The sequence below is a fragment of the Ischnura elegans genome, chromosome 9 (genome assembly GCF_921293095.1).
Source record: "Ischnura elegans chromosome 9, ioIscEleg1.1, whole genome shotgun sequence".
In the NCBI taxonomy this organism is placed as follows: Eukaryota; Metazoa; Arthropoda; class Insecta; order Odonata; family Coenagrionidae; genus Ischnura; species Ischnura elegans.
In genome coordinates this window covers 94,037,610-94,055,815 of record NC_060254.1, presented here as the reverse complement: position 1 = coordinate 94,055,815, position 18,206 = coordinate 94,037,610, and the positions used below count along the sequence as shown (strand labels likewise).

The 18,206-nt window shown below is 37.6% G+C and overlaps 1 protein-coding gene across 1 annotated transcript in view; it reads left to right on the top strand.

Annotated features, from left to right (window-relative positions):
* LOC124165633 (polyamine-transporting ATPase 13A3-like) overlaps positions 1-18,206 on the top strand; it is a 54,569-nt gene that overhangs the window by 312 nt on the left and 36,051 nt on the right. Inside the window, exon 2 of the mRNA XM_046543103.1 lies at positions 12,765-12,844. Coding sequence (XP_046399059.1) covers positions 12,788-12,844 — 57 coding nt within the window. The 5' untranslated portion in view covers positions 12,765-12,787. The remainder of the gene's footprint in view (positions 1-12,764; positions 12,845-18,206) is intronic.

Below are 18,206 nucleotides of genomic sequence, written 5' to 3'. Positions count from 1 at the left end.
GTCAATGGTATGCCGTCCGACCACACCTTGAATATGCAGCGAGCGTATGGGAACCGGTGCAGAAAGACTTAATTCGAGAACTGAATAAAATACAAAGGAAGGCGGCGCGGTTCGTCAAAAACTACGAAGGGCGTACAGACAGCGTTACCCAGATGTTAAGCGAGTTAGGCTGGGAGCCGTTAGAGACTCGGAGGTTGCGCGCTAAGCTTAGATTTCTTGAACAATTAAGAATGGATATATTCAAGAGCGACACAGAAAACATAATATTACAGAGACACTATATTTCCTGGTCGGACAGAAGCGATAAATTAAGGGAGATATTTTGCCGAACGGATAGTTATGCGAATTCCATTTTCCCCCGAGTCATAAAGGACTTTAATGCCAGTCGTAAATTCGTTGAAGCATTTCCTTTTTATGTGCAAATGGCTGATGTTCTAACACCCCCTGTCATAAGCCGTTTAGGCGGCTTGCGGGGTAGTATGTACATGTAGATGAATGGTATCTTGCAAATAATTTTTAACCCGTTTCTCATAGTCGGATCGGCTTGAAATGTTGCATATATGCTTTATTTTGATATCAATACAATATTCGATAATCAGACATTTGAAATTTTATCCTACTGTAAGTAAAAATTAACGAAATAACGAAAATAGCGTGTTCAGAAAAATCTTGTTTTTAAACCTTTTTTCCCTCTTGAGTTGGCTTCACATGATCACCTTTTTCGATTAGAATCATTAGGTTGAGCTTTTAAATTGCAATCATCTCTATGAAAGAGGATAACTTAGAGTGGCAGTTACTCGGGCAGGCTGCCAGCTAATATTGAACGTTCGCACACTACAATTTTGAGAGCCTAAAATAATCATGAAATATTTTATGGATTTTGCGTATCAAAGTATTTGAAGGTATCTTGAAATTTATTTTCAGCGAGAAAAGCGATAGAAATCAATTTTCAAGAGCTTTTCTCAAATTAATACTTTACACATTACTTTCATAAGAGTCAATGATAAAAAAGAGGTCATTACCCTGAAATTGTCCAATATTCAAATAAACACGAAAAGGTTGAGGAGCTCGTGCATTCATAAAGGCCGCTACTACCTGTGGATGAGTTTATGAGCATGCGCGCCTCTGACATGCACTAACCGCCGAGTAGGAAAAAATCACCATTTTAATGGGTAAGAAAAATAATGTAGGAATATTATCTTAGCAATTAAACACTGAAAGCAAGTAGCTCGGCTCATGATTAGCCTACTCTGTAATACCCGTTAACATGACAACAATAAAATCGTTATAGACTTACTAATTTTTTGATAACTCGAAAGCTAACGGTTTGAATCCACCCCAAAACTGATCAACCATGAACGCAATTTAGCAAAACCTAGGCGTATGACGACGATACTTAGCAAAAATCTGGCTTACAACGACGCCGATCAATCCTAAAAATACTCATCCGATCTCACATCATGTTCTGGATAAATAATGATATCGACTTACGGTGACTTTCGGTAATTATCGCGGATATAAATAAGCATTTTAGTATTCTTGTTTTTATATGTATAGCGTTCCCTATCTAAAAAATAAATACCCGAATTAAACCCAGGTTTCGGCTTTGCAACGAACTGGAAACACAACCGAGCTCAGCTTTCAATCTGTAAATAGTACTTCGATGAAATGCATGCAATCTACTTTTTTCGGAAGAATTTAATTAAAATCATCAGGCTCTCTCTTAATAGTAAATTTTATCTTAACAGATAATCTAATTATTTTCTTCCATGACCGTTTATTTGGCAGCAGATACCACTTTCGTTCTCATTGTATTTGTGCCCCAAACAAAAGTAGTTAAGTAAGCGGTCGGCATGACGAATGCTGATTACACCACAAATTATACAGTTAAATCATTCCCTCACAGATAAGTTCTAGTTGAAGACTCCATTTCAGCAGTTTAGATATGCATTTCTGGATAACAACACTGAAAAACTTTCTTACAGACTAATTCAATCATACTTTCCCATAATATTCGACATAACTTTCGACTGAAGTATCTTTTCTTAAGAGCGAATAAATTTTTTACCGACAACTGCACAAAAATAGTTTGGCAATATTTAGTTGTGATAGCAACCTTATCCAATCAATGGAAAAATTAAGGATAATAAACCGTTGGCAACACACAAGCATGCTAAAATTTCTAGAGTTTCTCACTTTTGAAAGGAAAATAATACGAGAGTCTTGAGTTAAACTCCACCGTTTAAAGGGTCATCTGTGTGATAACTTCTATTTACTGTTGTGAGCGTTACATAAACTTCGCGGGATGCACGACAACTGGGAAGATATATTTTCCAATAGAGCTTTATCTCTCGCGCCACATTGACCGCGTAACTCAAGGCTCAGAAAAATATTGACAGCATGCTTTTTAAATATCCCCTCACACGTGGACACAAAAATCAAAAACAGTCATAAATTTAATATTGAATTAAAAACGTTCAAATGCCACCAACTATTTGAAATATCAAGGTGACAGGCATATATTAAAATTTTATTTAATATAGCTACGTCTTCTTTGATGATCCATATTCATACGAAGTGATATTCAAGCTAATATCCGTCACAATAATAAAATATATCTCAAAGCTTAACGTTCTACGTGAGAGCCCAAGTATAAGGGTGTTTTGGGGGATAGGAATAGGTTGTTACAAATGGCAAATACTCAAGTAATCGATTATAAGAGTGAAATATAACTATTTGATCATTTACGAATATATTTTATAAATTCACAAGCTTCAGCAACCCGGCATTAGATGTTGTCAGTAAGAGCAATTAAGTAAGAGCACCGGCTACATTTGAATTCAGCCGGCAAATTCTGAGGCTAGAATCTTAGCCTTGCCACAAAGCAGTTAAAACACGTTATTAAATAAAAGCAATTTCTTTCTAATACTATTAAATCACAATAACTCAAGAAAGTGTGTTAAAAAATACTATCCATTCCACTCATAAAAATTAAGATTATGACCCTCCATTTACATTTGTACCTGTCATTTTTAGTTTATATATTTCACTAACTACTCTTTCTCACAAATGAAAGCAAGGCATAATGTCAATTCTGTCATGAATTTTGTGTGGATGCATATTACATTATTTGGATGATATTAAATTATAATTTACTGATCATTTTTATTGTAAATTCATTAAATGATACTAAATCATTTTTACATATATACGAAGTTAAAACAAAATTTAACCAAAAGCACTGTTTGAAGTCTTTGTGATCATTTTGAGTCCCACCAATTTCAATTCGTTATTCTTTTGTTTGCACAATAAGTCAAATTTTGTGTTGGTTGACTAAGTAAGTCAAATTGTGGAACTGCCCCATGTGTTCCAGTGCCGTGGGCAGACAGTCAGCTCGTAGTCGCCAGATAGAACGGTTGTACTCCAGATTTGTTCTTATTATATTTTTGGCATAAATTATCCATATGAAACATTGCCTTTTCTATTATTAAACCACCTGGTCCTTCGGAACATTATCTTCATACCTATCGCGTACAGCACTCAATTTTTAATAATCACAATACTCCACATACGTAAACCATGAATAAGTGTATTTAGTTTGGGGCCAGTTTTAATTACATGCGCATAAGAAACACCTTGCCGGAGGAATTTTTTATTGCTTTTTTTAAGAATAACGTGCTCCGTGAAACACTAATATGTTGGCGCCTGACTTCAGCGATGGTGAGAAGTTAATCAAAATTATATTATTTGATACACTAAGTCATCATCTGTATATGTTTATCGTTCCAAGCATATGTGTTATAGCAATTGATACCTCCTACTCTGTTTGGATAAATTTTTACCTTCAATTTATCTCTGTACCATCCAATAGAGATTCAGGGCCACGTATTTTAAAAGTAAAAAAACAGCATTTTTATTCATAGCCAGTTCTTCGCCGGTCGGTAAAAAATCACAACGATGTGAGGTAAAAGAATTTCGAAGCACAGGCATAGCAAATATTTTGTATTTTCAAAGCAAAGCTAGCGTCACAATTCTCCGACCTTCGGACCAAATAAAAGAAACAGGACAATTGAATTGGCGTGAGGACACTACACGTCCTTCATCTGTGCAAACTCCGGAAATGACTGTTTGATGGCAAGCGAGCGAAGACAATGAATGAAAACGGCTATGGACACATGAAAGTTCAAACATGAGGCCGGAAAAGAGTAACTATTTGGAGCGATTGAGCGTCCAAATACGTCGGAAGCTTCAAGCACAGGTATATTTGCGATATAATCCCTGGAAATAACGAGGAAGTGGTTGCTACCCAAATTAACAATGAATCTTTCTGAGAATTTCATCATAGGTAAGGACTAGGGATGGGCAAAAAATACCGGTATTCGGTAGTACCGAGTACTATTTTTTTCTACTCCGGTCGTACCGGCCAGTATTTAAAAGAGGTACTACCGTATCGGTACCATAAAATACCGGTACTGGTTCGGCCGGTACTTCGACAGCGATGAAATGAAATTAATTGAAGCACTCACCTGATGGCGTTCCCGAGAGAACTTCACACTTATAACATACAAGTAAAACACCAAAACTTAAAACATATGCACCAAAATCGTTTGCATGACGTTGCCTTCGACGACAACTACGTCGCTATCACCCATCTTACTATCACATAATTGGGCCTCCAATATATTAATTTAATATTTGATTTATTCAGTGAATTCTTTCTCCCTGGCATTCTAATTTGCCGAAATACCGGATAATTAGGGTAATGCGAACGTTTATTTTCAACTTATTAATATATTTAATTATTTACGAAAGTACCGCTTTTTTGCCGGTACTACCGGTGGAGTAATATTATTGCTTTTTAATACTCGTCGCAAAAATACCGGTACTTTTGTAAGTACCGCCCATGCCTAATAAGGACCTTCACTTGTTCCTGACTAGCAATCATGGTGATATAGGGTATAGGATAATGATTTTTTTAACAAAAAGGGTGAAAACAGCAAGGTTTTCCATTTTAACTAAGATCAGAACTCTTTAACATATCCTTAATAATAATTAATATTAATTCATTCATTGAGAGAAAAACCTCTCTCCAAAAATGTACAAAATACCCTGAGAAAAGTCAAAGGCTTGGATTTTGTATTTTATTATTAATTACAACTGTATGCTATAGGAATCAATTCCTCCAAAAAATAACTCAAAACTTCGTGAAAGAAATAAATGTCTTCGGAGAACTCCATATTCACGAATGTGTTGCAGAGAAAAATAGTAGCATGCATCAGGAGGACCATAGGAGAACAGACAGCACTACAGTCCTATCAACTGGACACGGCTCCAGTGCTCGCAGTATTATGAGGGAATAATGGTCAACGCAGATATCGCTTTGCCCAAAAAAAATTTTATAATAGCTTACTACACGTGTTTCGATTGTTACACAATCATCATCAGGTACTAATATATTGATAAAATTTGCCATCATTATTTTTATACATATAATCAAAAAATTTGCTATTTCAATAAAATTTGTGGTCAATACAATTCCTTCGTTTATCATTAGATATGTTGTTCCACGGCATCCCTCTGGTATAAGTTGACTTTAGGACTATAAGGGGTCTTTTGAAGTGAAATACGGTTGATCATCGAAATAAAAATTATTTTTCCATTTCCGACATGTATAAATTACAGTAGTAGCCTGTCTCTACGCGCAACGTAATCAATTATAGATTTCACAGTCCAGTATGGAATATGCAGCTTTAGCATGCATGGGAAAGATGTGGGAAAAATGGTTGGCCAGTTTTAGGGTAAAAGGAATGAGTGGGAGTTGAACATGGGCGATTGCGAGTATGAAGGAGGAAAAGATGGGCGAAAGGTAATTTGTGTTATTCTAAGGGTTGAGTTTTGGGGTAAACCACAAGCCATTATGATTTGAGGAACGGGAAACTCGTGCTTCACCCTACAAAGACAGTGGAAAAACCCAAAGGCAATGAGAGACAGGAAAGGGAAAAGGATTACCGCTGTGGGCGAAATGCAACTGATTTTCATAACAAAGATAGCACTGAGTCGGGTGAGACGTCATTGGATTTGGTAATAGTCACCGGTGCGCACATTGAGGAAATGCAGACGAAAACTCCTAAATGACTGCAATTAGGTGGAAAACCTGTGCCTGCCTCTTCCTTCGAGACATTGAACTGTCCTCGGTTTAAGGCACCTACTTTTATGGAGTCTGCTTGTGTGGCCCATGCAAGGTTGAGCCTCAATTATTCGAATCATACCTTACCGATCTCAGTCCGAATGACCCAAAAGTATGGATTTTCCAACAGCATCAAAATATCATTGCAAACGATCAGTTTGGTACCTTAAACATAAGTATATTTGCTAAAATACGATTTCACTAGGATTCAATGATTCAATGGGAGATCACGTCCACCAACAGAACTAGTATATTCAACGACAATGGCCATTCACTGTAAGATGCACAATTTAAGGATGCAAGCTCTGCGAAATATCTCTAACTACCCTAAGTACCTCTTCCTTCCAAGGATACATACCTACTTCCCAAAAATCAATATTTTTTCGGAACAGCCAATGCACCAGAGATTTACTAATTGGAATACGGTGGAGTTTTTTTGTCACTTTGCTGTTTGCTTTAAGGACATAGTAAAAAATTAACAATAACTATTATATTTCCCGTGAATTACCATTATCAGCATGGCTCGTAAAATCCACCAATTATAGGTACAATGACTATTGAAAAGGATTATTAATTTGCGGGTACAAAATAAAGGCCCCATATTCTTTTGATGCAATCTACAATGAACTTGTCTTGCGAAAGGATATTCAATCATCATATCATTCAACCGGTTTTTTTTTCAATTTTTTCAGTTTTCTATTCTTAAGATTCAAATACCATATTGCAATGATTGTGGTTTATTCTCCATAATCCCGTCATAAAATCGCAAAAAATATTTTTCTTTGTCGACAAACGATACATAAATCTATTTCACCATAGTAATTTTAGGAGGCAAACTTATAACAATGAGGAAGTAATGAACCAGAGGAAACCATTATTCCTTTGCACCTGTCGCCATTGGTTCACGCTCGTCAAGCAACGATGTGTTTCACGTATTTTCCTCGAGGGAAAGGTAGTGCGCACTTCCGATTTATCATGTTGCTAAATTGCATACTCCTATTGGTATACGTGCAGAGAAGAATAAACTTACTTTCTTTCTTCACTTCAGACTTTCCTCACTGAACGTAGAGAGACAAACAATGCATGGTTCGTATCAGAAAGAATATTTCGCTAGCGTTAATGGAGGTATAAACATCAATATATATCATTACATTCAAATTCATAATTTTCGAGACTTGAAAATATCATTTCCGGCAACATTATTTCGTCATTCATCTTTCCAAATTTCCATCGATACAATATAAACGGAAAAAAACCGAATTGATAGAACGAGTTCGTTTTTTCATTCTATATCAAATTCAAATGTCCCACTCTTTTCTAACCATTTTTTGATCGTCAGCAATAATATAAATGAGAAATAATTATCGATTTTCCTTGTTCACAACTTAGGCAAAAACACCATTAGATGCTACAGCTCTAAAATACTCAGTATTACTTGAATTATTAATTAAATTTCTTGCAATAATATTCTATTACACGTTTTCTATCCGCAAATGTTTTAGCCAGTTCTCGCTTCAACATAAAAGTGAACAAAGGAAACCACGTAATCGAGCATCTTCTCCAGAACATTCAACTGCATATAAAAATTCATGTAATTTTCTGCATGCTTAGGGTTATATTAGGATAATATTATTGCCTTTCGGTAGTAATCATTTTCAGATTACAAGAAAATACCATGGATTAGCATCTGATGAACTCATACTCGTACTACCAACTTACGGCAACTAGATATCGCGTGGAAAGATGCCAAAACACCGGGAAAGCTAAAAAACAGTCAAGATTATCTGTGAGATAAAGGTGCATGCAAGTTGCATAGCCAAAATGAGTGAATGCCAAAAACTACGGTGAATGTATAGTTAAAAATAAACCCGGCTAAAAAGCGACGTTCAGCCAACATGAAATATACAGAAAATCAGATCATTTACGTTAGGGTTCCTCGTTTTGTCACTTCTTTCTCGCTGAGAATTCAATATGTATCCAGAAAAAGTTGACTACCAGTCTCCATATTACTGATGTAATTATTTTATTCAAAAAATAATCCTTATGGGAGTTTTGTAGACTACAGGACAGGATAGAGACTGCTTTCCCACCGAAATATCTCGAGTTCATATCCCGGGAGAAGTCTTCCGATATCCCCTCGCAGTGTTAGGTGACCCCAAGGACAGGAATTGCTCCCCACTCCTAACCCAAATGTGCCACATTAACACGCTTGTAGCTTAGTCTGAAGTGAGCTCTATCTGTAGCTACCTATACCATCCTTTGGGTGAAATAACTGATTGAGTAATAGTATATTTGACTCTTTAAAAACTATTTATTAATGAGCGGGGAGGGGATGTTGAAAACGCAGTCAAAGAGTGGAATTCTGGGTCAACGAGGAATAAACAGGACGAGAATAGGATTTTTAGGTAGAATGAAAGGGAGTAGACCTTATTTTGAATATAAGAGGGAGGTACATGCAGGAAGGGGAGACTACAAGAATAATTTTTAGAAACTCCATGGAAACCGCCTTAATCGGGCAAATAATTTGATAATAATTTTCGGTAAAATTGATAAAACATAATAAAGAGATATCATCTCAAAATACAATTGAATTTTTAATCTCAGTAAGCTAGTTGTATTCCCATTTTTCATGGATTGGATGATTAAATATAGCGTCCGACGAAGCCGTTTTTACGGTCGGTAAGTAGGTAACCCTCTACATACGATCCTCTTTTCCTTTAAGAATAGCGACCTGAAGGCTTTTTATCGGCCATTATCGGAGAATTAATGGCAAAATAATTCTGAGAAAAACTAAATAAATGGGGAGATCACCGGATTACGCAAAAGCAGAAGCTGATATCTACACGGAAATGAAAATCAGTGAAAAGTTACAACCCAGTTTTGGTATATGCAGTCACTGACTGATTTCAGCGACTCATCTTTCCCATCAGTAGTGTTACTTTGTTTATACGAAATTGGCTTGAAAATAAGTCTTCATTTTTTCTTCATGGATAAATAGAGGCATAAGAGTTGCGGGTTCATCAGAGGAAACGTTAATGAGAACGATGAAGGTGTATTACCGAATCCTGGGCCATCTCGAACTTAGGGAATTTATGCGATAGTGTGTCCGAAAATTTTACCCAGGATTACAAAAACCATAAAGAGCATATTTTTTCATCTTTCACCGATTTGGAATAACCACTTGCAATTTTCCACAATAGGGTAGTTTCCTTCATCAAAGAAAACGAAAGGCATTGCTTGCGATTCGTTTCCCACCGTTAGCATATTCATAATATACAAATTATTTGGTTTTAGAAATACCGGTATAGACGAATGGCAATGGTCAACTTTATCCTCATTTGAAAAAGGCCAGATTGGCGCACATGCGATTCCACTCCACGTGACGTCTCAGGGACCTAGTTTCTATACGAGTACATAGGAGTTTTACATCGTCTGAGATTACCAATGTATGCATGAGGCACAGAGATCAGGGAAACATATCTTAATAATCACCTATTAAAACTGGCTAAGGTCGGAAAGTTTTCTTCGTTTGATAAGGTATTAACAATCCTTATTTAAGCCATGCGCTACCAGCTAGCAGGGTACTCTGCTACCTGCTAGCATCCTGCGTCGTATCAGTGCTCTAAGCCTCGCCCCAAGGTCACCGTCGCGTTTTCGCGCGCTTGAAAATTTTCACTTTTCATTTAATCGCGAAAAATAGATATCGTCATTTAAAAATCTAAAAGCGTTAAATACGTACTCCAGGAGTAATAATCTTTCGATTTAGGCAATAAAAATAATAGGAAACCACCCTTTTTCCAATTCACACTAGATAGAATGGGAAATTTTGTCTGGACCCATGACCGGGATTCGAAACCGGAGTTTATTTTTCATGTCGAATTCTTTAGCTAGTTAAGCTAACGATGCGTCATTTCTCCCGGTGGATATTTGCGGACACTACCGGACAAGGTGTCATGGACCGCTGAGCATATGATGCCACAAGCAGTCCAAATCGTGCACACAGAGCCACAGCCGGAGAGCACGGCCTAGACCAAGGCGACTACTTAAAGGAGCCCAAATTCCATCACTTAGAAAGCTTATTCCTGTTGCCACTTCGGTCGATTATGATCGGTTTTCAAAAATGTCCACGGCGCGGTATTGAGTGCAATGCGGCCCATTTTTTTCATTATTTTGCAGCATAATGTTTGAAATTTCGAGGAGTAGCACTGAAGAGTTACGAATTTCATAGATCGAATCATTACGCATATAAACTTTTGCCAAAACTGCTGATTATGCCTTATTTCCCCGTGAAACTCGGATCAATTTGTCCGTCAGCGACGCGAGTGGCGACTTTTGTAAACCCCTTTAACATTAGAATGCCCGGCTGGGTCAATATGACCCAAAAGAGAACATTTATTTTGATTATTTTGGAAGTAAGAAATATTTAGGACTCATATTTCATGACTCTTGATTATTTAGTTTCGTTTACCACTGTGCAAAAGTTAGGCCTGATATTATAATTTTTTCTATTCTTTCTCATCACTTATACCTGCCATGCCCGGATGGCTCATTTTGACCCAGACTATCAAATCCATTTTAATCCTTTCTACTTTTCAATTGTATTCAATGTAACGGTGTGATTTATACTGATTTCATGTCAACATACAGTCACGTATTACTGTAATTTTTTTTAACCTAATACAATTGAAATTCATTGTACCTCCCAAACACATCAGAGGAAAAGTGTAGGTATTCACAAATTTGTGGAAGCTAGTTTCCCGTAACACCATAGAGATTGTTGAACAACTACAATTTTAATATTTTTCGCCTAATTAAATTTTCTTCTACCCTCCCAAATGCTTTATAAACAATATTAATAAATAAACAGGGAAGGAATTTAGTATTTTGATTAAAATATGCAAACATGGTCATATTGGGCCAAATATACCCACTCGGGCATAATAGGGTGTAAGGGTTGGTCGGGCATACTTTCTCAGTGAAATTCGGATCGCTTTGCCCGCCAGCGACGCGAGTGGCGTCATGTGTCAACCCATTGAAATGCGCGGTGGGTGACAACACATCCAGAGGCCCACTTGAGGATCGTCTTCTGTAATATTCGTGGCCCAGACTTTACTCTTGACTAGTGGTAGGGAGGAATGATGCTCGGTCGCTTGTCTAGCTAAAGCGCTCGACCGGAAATCGGGGAGGGGGTCCGGGTTCGAATCCCGGTCAAGGCGATTTTTTTTCTCTATGGATTACCCTAAGGTCTAGATAGGATAGTAAAGTATCTAAGCTTGCCCTGAAGTTGAAGACTAGTTGAGAATAAAATACGCAGGTTCCAAGTCGCCGTATATTTTTTTACGATTTCAAAAGAATTGTAGAAAAATCCGACGCGTAACGGTAGATTGGTTACGCTGGCAAAGAGCCGTGATATTATGAAGCACACGAGGCTTAATTGCTCCACGTGGCGAAACAAAAAAACAATCATGTTTACGCGTGAACAGCTAGTTCTCTGGACCGCATCAAAAATTTAAGTGACGTAAAAAACTTTTCCCCGTTTATTCCTCGCAAAAAAATCAAGGATATTGAAAAAAGAAGGACAAAATATCATCCTGTGTCATTTTATGGTTTGTTTTTGCATAAACGTGACCGATATTTTGTCCAAAGTAATAGCTTCAACATTAAAAGTTATTCTGCAATTAATTAGTATCCCTCAGATTTTCCTAAGAAATGAAGCTCTTGAAATGAAGTAAATTCCGATGTAATTCAAATGGGAACACATAGTGAATGTAGAGATCTCACCGAACTAAGCCTCAGCCGTAAGACTACCACATTCAGCTTAACAGGGCAGCGTGTCGAGATAATTAAGTGGGGAGCAGCGTCAAAGTCTCCTTAAGAGTTTAAAGTGGTAATAATGATGTCATGTGACAATTTAAAACAAAGGTTTGTTATCATTTTTCTGATAAAAAGTAATATATCGTAGAATGGAGGACTGAAGTATACAAATTCTAGGATTTTAACTCTACTTGTGAAATCGTTTCAGGCTTGATTTAGTGGATAAGCGATATATCCTTGATAAAATATAAACTACAAATGGTAATTTCTACACTTAAATATATTACTCCACTACCGAGTCTATTTCATTTTCTATTACAAGTATGTCATTTTCCTTAATCTTACCCTCATCTTATGTCATTTTCCCACATTTGACATTGGCATAGAATGTTGAAACCATGGTCAGTGGTGGAGTTTTAAATTAAAATGTGGAAATTATCATTTGTACTTTACATTTCATCATGGTTGTAACCCTGAGGTGCGATTTATGATTGAACCATGTATAACCATGTATGAGCGATGATAATGATTGAATTCTTTCTAGCTTAAATGTATCTTGGTCCAACATGGCTAGGGCACCCTGAACCATTCCCCATGTCCACACCCCTGTACGAAGTGACAACTTATGAAAAATAGCTAGAGTGGTCGAGGAATTTCCCTGGCAACCCTTTCCCCACCCTTGGTCACGGTGAGGCAGAACCACGTGTGACTCATTTCGAGCGAACGGTTATGTGATGCAGTCCCTTCTCTGTTGCTTTCTCAGGCGCGGCGGCACACACTCCAGAGATGACCTCGGATGGCGACCACCACGCCTGGCTGAACCGGGGAGAGGAGGATGAACTGGTGAGAAGCAGAAACTGTCCACCCCCGACGCGACCCTAATCACTCTTCCACCTCAAGGCGGGCACACTCGGGCCAGATTTCAATGAAGGAACATAGCTCACCCCGTCTGTCCGCTATACGTGAATAACGAATACCTATCCGTGGCCCACCCACATCAATACCGGATATTCAAATAGCTTGTCTGTTAATATCCTTTTTTTTTTCCCTTTTCTTTTTTGGATTTGCTGGTCATTGAATACCTTTTAGGCACATCTAAATAGTTCTTTTCTTCTTCTTCTTCAAAATGCTTATTCATGAGTAGAAACAATTACATAGAATTTGAAATAACAGCAATAACAATGACAAACGCTCGTGAAGCTGTTATATGCTTGCGCCTTTTCAGCATTACTGTGGTTGAATCACTGGTACGGGAGGGGTATTGGCCCGGCACTCGCCCTAAGGAGGAGGGAAACCCCTAAAACCACCGTCAGGCCACCACGGTACAATAAACTATAAACAACAGGAGCGTAGACTTTATAGGAGCGTAGATCGAAGTAAAGGCTAAATTTACTTAGTAAATTCGGAGATGTTTTGTCAGACGACGTGAAACATATCTTACCTTTACCGTCGTACTTTGGTAGACGTGATCGCGAGAAGAAAATAAAATAAATAGACTGCAAAATAGAGAGATTTTAAATGTCATTCTTTCCTCGTACTATTAAGGATAGCCATGGTGTCTAAATTAATAGAATTAATGGCGTCACTCGCCAAGACGACTCGTTGCATGTTATTTTTTCATCTATTGTTCTAACCCTTCATGGATTTGCTATAGGAATTATTAACCATAGGCAAGTTTTGTCTTTGCACGAATTTGCACGTATATTTTGCCATAATAAGTATTATTTCTATGACCGTGCGGTGTATAGGCGGCGGTCCTCTTGCATGCTGCAGTTGGTGATTGGTCACCCCCTGCCAAACACCCAAGAGGTGGCTCGTAGGGAAGTATGTAGATGCATGCAGCTGCATACATATTTATCCATATTAATAATGAAAAACACTTTTTTACTTCCACAAAATTCACAGTTTCTATTTTATTACCGGTTTCGGCTATTACACCATTTTTTAATACATACAGGATGTATTTGAAAATGGTGTAATAGCCGAAACCGGTAATAAAATAGAAACTCCGTAAATTTTGTGGAAGTAACGAAGTGTTTTTCATTATTAATATGGAGCTATTCCACCACGTAAAAGCTTCAAGTTTCGATTTCATATTTATCCACTTAATAATGTATACCAATCCTTGGCCCACCCACAGTAATAACGGATATTCATACAGCCTGTTAATACAATCTGTTAGTATGCTTATTTTCTCATTTTCCCCTTCTCTGGTCTGGGTTTATTAGTCCTTTTTCTTCCTTTTCGGAATCTAAATATTTCTATGTAGCTGCATGGATATTTATGCGCTTAATAATGTGAACCATACAGACAGTGTTACCCAGATGTTAAGCGAATTAGGCTGGGAGCCATTGGAGACTCGGAGGCTGCGCGCTAGGCTTAGATTGTTTGAACAATTGAGAATGGATATCTTTAAGAGCGACACAGAGAACATAATATTAGAGCCATACTATATTTCCAGGTCCGATAGAAGTGATAAATTAAGAGAAATATTTTGAGAACGGATAGATACGGGAATTCGTTTTTCCCCCGAACTATAAAGGACTTTAATAAACGCTAGTCCCAACCTCGTTAGAGCACTTCATTTTTTTTCTATCTGTAAACGGCTGGTGTCCTAACACCCCCTGCCACACGCCTTTTAGGCGGTTTGCGGGGTATTATGTAGATGTAGATGAACCAATCCGTGGCCCACCCACATTAATACAGAATATTCATACAGTCTGTCTGTTTAGATGCTTATTTTCTCATTTTCCCCTTTCTCTGGTTTGGGTTTAGCAGTCTTTTTTCCTATTCAGCGTCTAAATAGTTCTATGCAGCTGTATGGATATTTGTCCGGTTTATTACGCATACCCATACGCGGCACTCCCGAATCAATACCGAATATGTAATCAGCCTGTGTATTAATACGCTTTTTTCCGTTTTCCCTCTTATCTGTTTTAGGTTTACTAGTCATTTTTACCTTTTTGGCAGCTAAATATTTCTATGAAGCTGCATGGATGTTTATGCGCTTAGTAACGTTTACACATTAATACAGAATATTCATACAGCCAGTCAGTTGAGATGCTTATTTTCTCATTTTCCCCTTCTCTGGTTTGGGTTTACCAGTTTTTTTTCCTTTTCAGCATCTTAATAGTTCTATGCAGAGGCGCAGCGAGGGTGGGGTTTGGGAGATAAAGCCCCCCCAGAGCTCAGAAAATTTTTTAAGTTTAATCCAATTTACTTAATGGATTAGTATTACTTATAGAAAAGTGTTTGTATTAATCAAATATCCCTCAGAAAGCCGTAAAACTCGCCATTTTGAACCATTATTCTCAATTTTTTTCTGGAGGAGGGCCCCCGCAAATCCTGCTTACCCTGGTGGGTATGCAATACCCCACACCCGTAAGTATTACTTGCGCCTAAACCCCCCCCCAAGCCTTAATTCCTAGCTACGCCCCTGGCTGTATGGATATTTGTCCGGTTAATTACGCATATTATCCGTGGCCCACCCACATCTATACCGAATATACGTAAATATCGAATACACATATAAATAAATTACGCAAATATTCGATCATATTCATTCAAATACAAAATTGTTCCTGCAGTGATTTCAAATTCGTCGTCGCAGACCAGCGACAAAAATAAGGGTTTTTCACCCCGACAGTGGCTTAGTAAGCACGACCCTCGCCACATGTGCCACAGTGTGGACTTGTGACGTCAACATCATGTTCGGTAAAATACATCCCGAAGTTCGCTCAGAGAAAATGGCTTGGTGGTGGAACTGGTCAACACACCTTACCGGCAATCGGGAGATCCGGGTTCGAATCCCGGCTAAGTCAAATATTTTTTCATGGCGAACTTCATTCTTTGGTGTATTTTCAAATACAAAACTAGCCAACGGCTAGTAATTCCTTCAGCAAATACATGCAAGGCTAAAACAATGGAAAAAAATGAAATACATGTAATGAATCGTGCCTATCTCGTTTCTTATCCGTAGCCTCACACACATCAATACCGAATATTCAAACAGCCTGTCTATTAAAATGTTTTTTATCATTTTCCCATTTCCTAGTCTGGGTTTATTAGTCCTTTTTTTCCTTTAAGGCATCGAACTAGCTTTAAGCAGCTGCATGGATAATTATCCACTTAATAACGTCTACCTATCCGTGGCCCACCAACATCAATTCAAACAGATGATAGAACAGGGTACCAAGTGGAGGGTTTTAAACTAATTTTAACACTTTTCATAAACCTGAAGATGTAACCACGTTACGAAAGCCGGGTCGTGCCCATATTAAAATAATAGTGAACATTACAAAGTTTTATTTTTTTACTTCATTTAAAACAGCCTATTTATTAGTACTTACGGTGTTTTCTTTCTACCCTTTTTCTGGTTTGGGCTAGTTGGTCCTTGTTTTCCTTTTCGGCATCGAACCAGTTTTATAGAGCTGCATTGATATTAATGGACTTCGTAATTATGTATGATTTACTTGGGTTGTGTCAACATGCATGGAGAAATGCATGATCGGTGATCGCTCATACCGCATGCTGGCCTCGCCTTCTTTTCGATGTCTACGAAGAGGGCAAGCGCGTCTTCACCAGTGGCGTAGCTATTGGGGAGGTCCAGGGGTCCGGACCCCCCTCCCCCAAAAAAATGAAAACGTTATTACTTTGCTTCAGAAAATTTAACAAAATATTGAAAAATGAAGTTTTTTCGATTATTAAAAGTGTTAAAATTAGTTTAAAACCCACCACTTGGTACCCTGCTTTTCAATAATTCCCCCCCCCCCCGGATTTGGGCCCCCAGTCCGAACGAATTTCATGGCCACCCCACTGGTCTTCACTATAAATATTTCAATATTTTCACCGAGCGCCCGTGGAGTACTCGAAACTTATTGTGATGACTCACCCCCAAAGCTTATTCCGGCAAAAAAAATAGGGAAAATGACAACATACTACCGTTATATCGGGAGTAACAAGCCCTGTTAGAGAGGTTCCCCTACGATTATGTGGATAAATTCAACTTTTGTGTTCCCATCTCATATACAGGTTTCTTTAAAAAGGCATTTTCATTCGGTTCAGATGTTTTATATCACAAATATTGAATTTATTCATTAAACTCAATATCATAAAAGTTATTGAAAATATTTTCATGTGTGCCTATATGTTAAAATTTATTTTTGATCGTATTCTGCGAAGATAATTTTTTCCAATTCAAAATTTTAGATGGCACTCGCTATATGTAAATTTATCTAATATGAAACGACTATTTACAAGTTATTTACTGAAACGTATGTGGATACGAAGCATATGTGTGGTCACCATATCTAAAAACTAAATACAGCCAGAGTGATTAAGCGCCACTGAGTAGTAACCATACATTTCTTAATTAATTATACCAGGAAACATTTGCGTACCAATACCATATAGCTACAAATTGTATTTCTTATAGTTAAAAGTATAGAGCAACAAACATATTACACGCAGCCCTGGGATTAAAACGTAGAATTCACATTGTTTTTTTTAATATCATCAAATATGAACTGCATGCATTCTGAGTAACGCATGATAAGACATGCTCTAAACCCAAGATAAAAATGATACTGTAGAGGTATACTCTTACAGCGACGCAGCGTCGAAAAAGGTTGAGCATCCATGACTCACCAAAATATATAAAAAATAAGATTCCGGAGAGAGATTCCGTTGAAACCGTTGGCCCTGAGAATAGAACCCTGAAATATCAAGGTCTTTCTACATCGCAAACTTCTGTTGCCAGGCGAAAGCTTAGAAGACATTTTATTGGACATCGTAAAATGCCAATTAAGCACGGAAAATAACGGGCGTAGTCGAGTGAAGGGTGGAACGAAGGGGAATATTTAAAATTTCAAGTTAAACCAAACTCAGTTCCGTATAAATCCCGAAGAATCCTTAATACTAGGAAATGAAAATTTATTTGAAGTTAAGCAACAAATGTTGAGCACCAAATGAAGTTTCCACAATTTAAAATACCAATGACCTAGAAGACAATGAAAGAAAGGGAATGTATTTCCTTCCACGTGAAAACAATTACCCTAGCATATTTAATCAAATTGCAATCAAAAAACCACTGTCGCATGTTCTAAAACGTAAATGAGAAATGGAATCAACTAATTGATAGACAAAATCCCGATTCAACTGTTTAAAGCGCGTAACTTTTAATAAAAATTGCAAATGTATCCTGCAC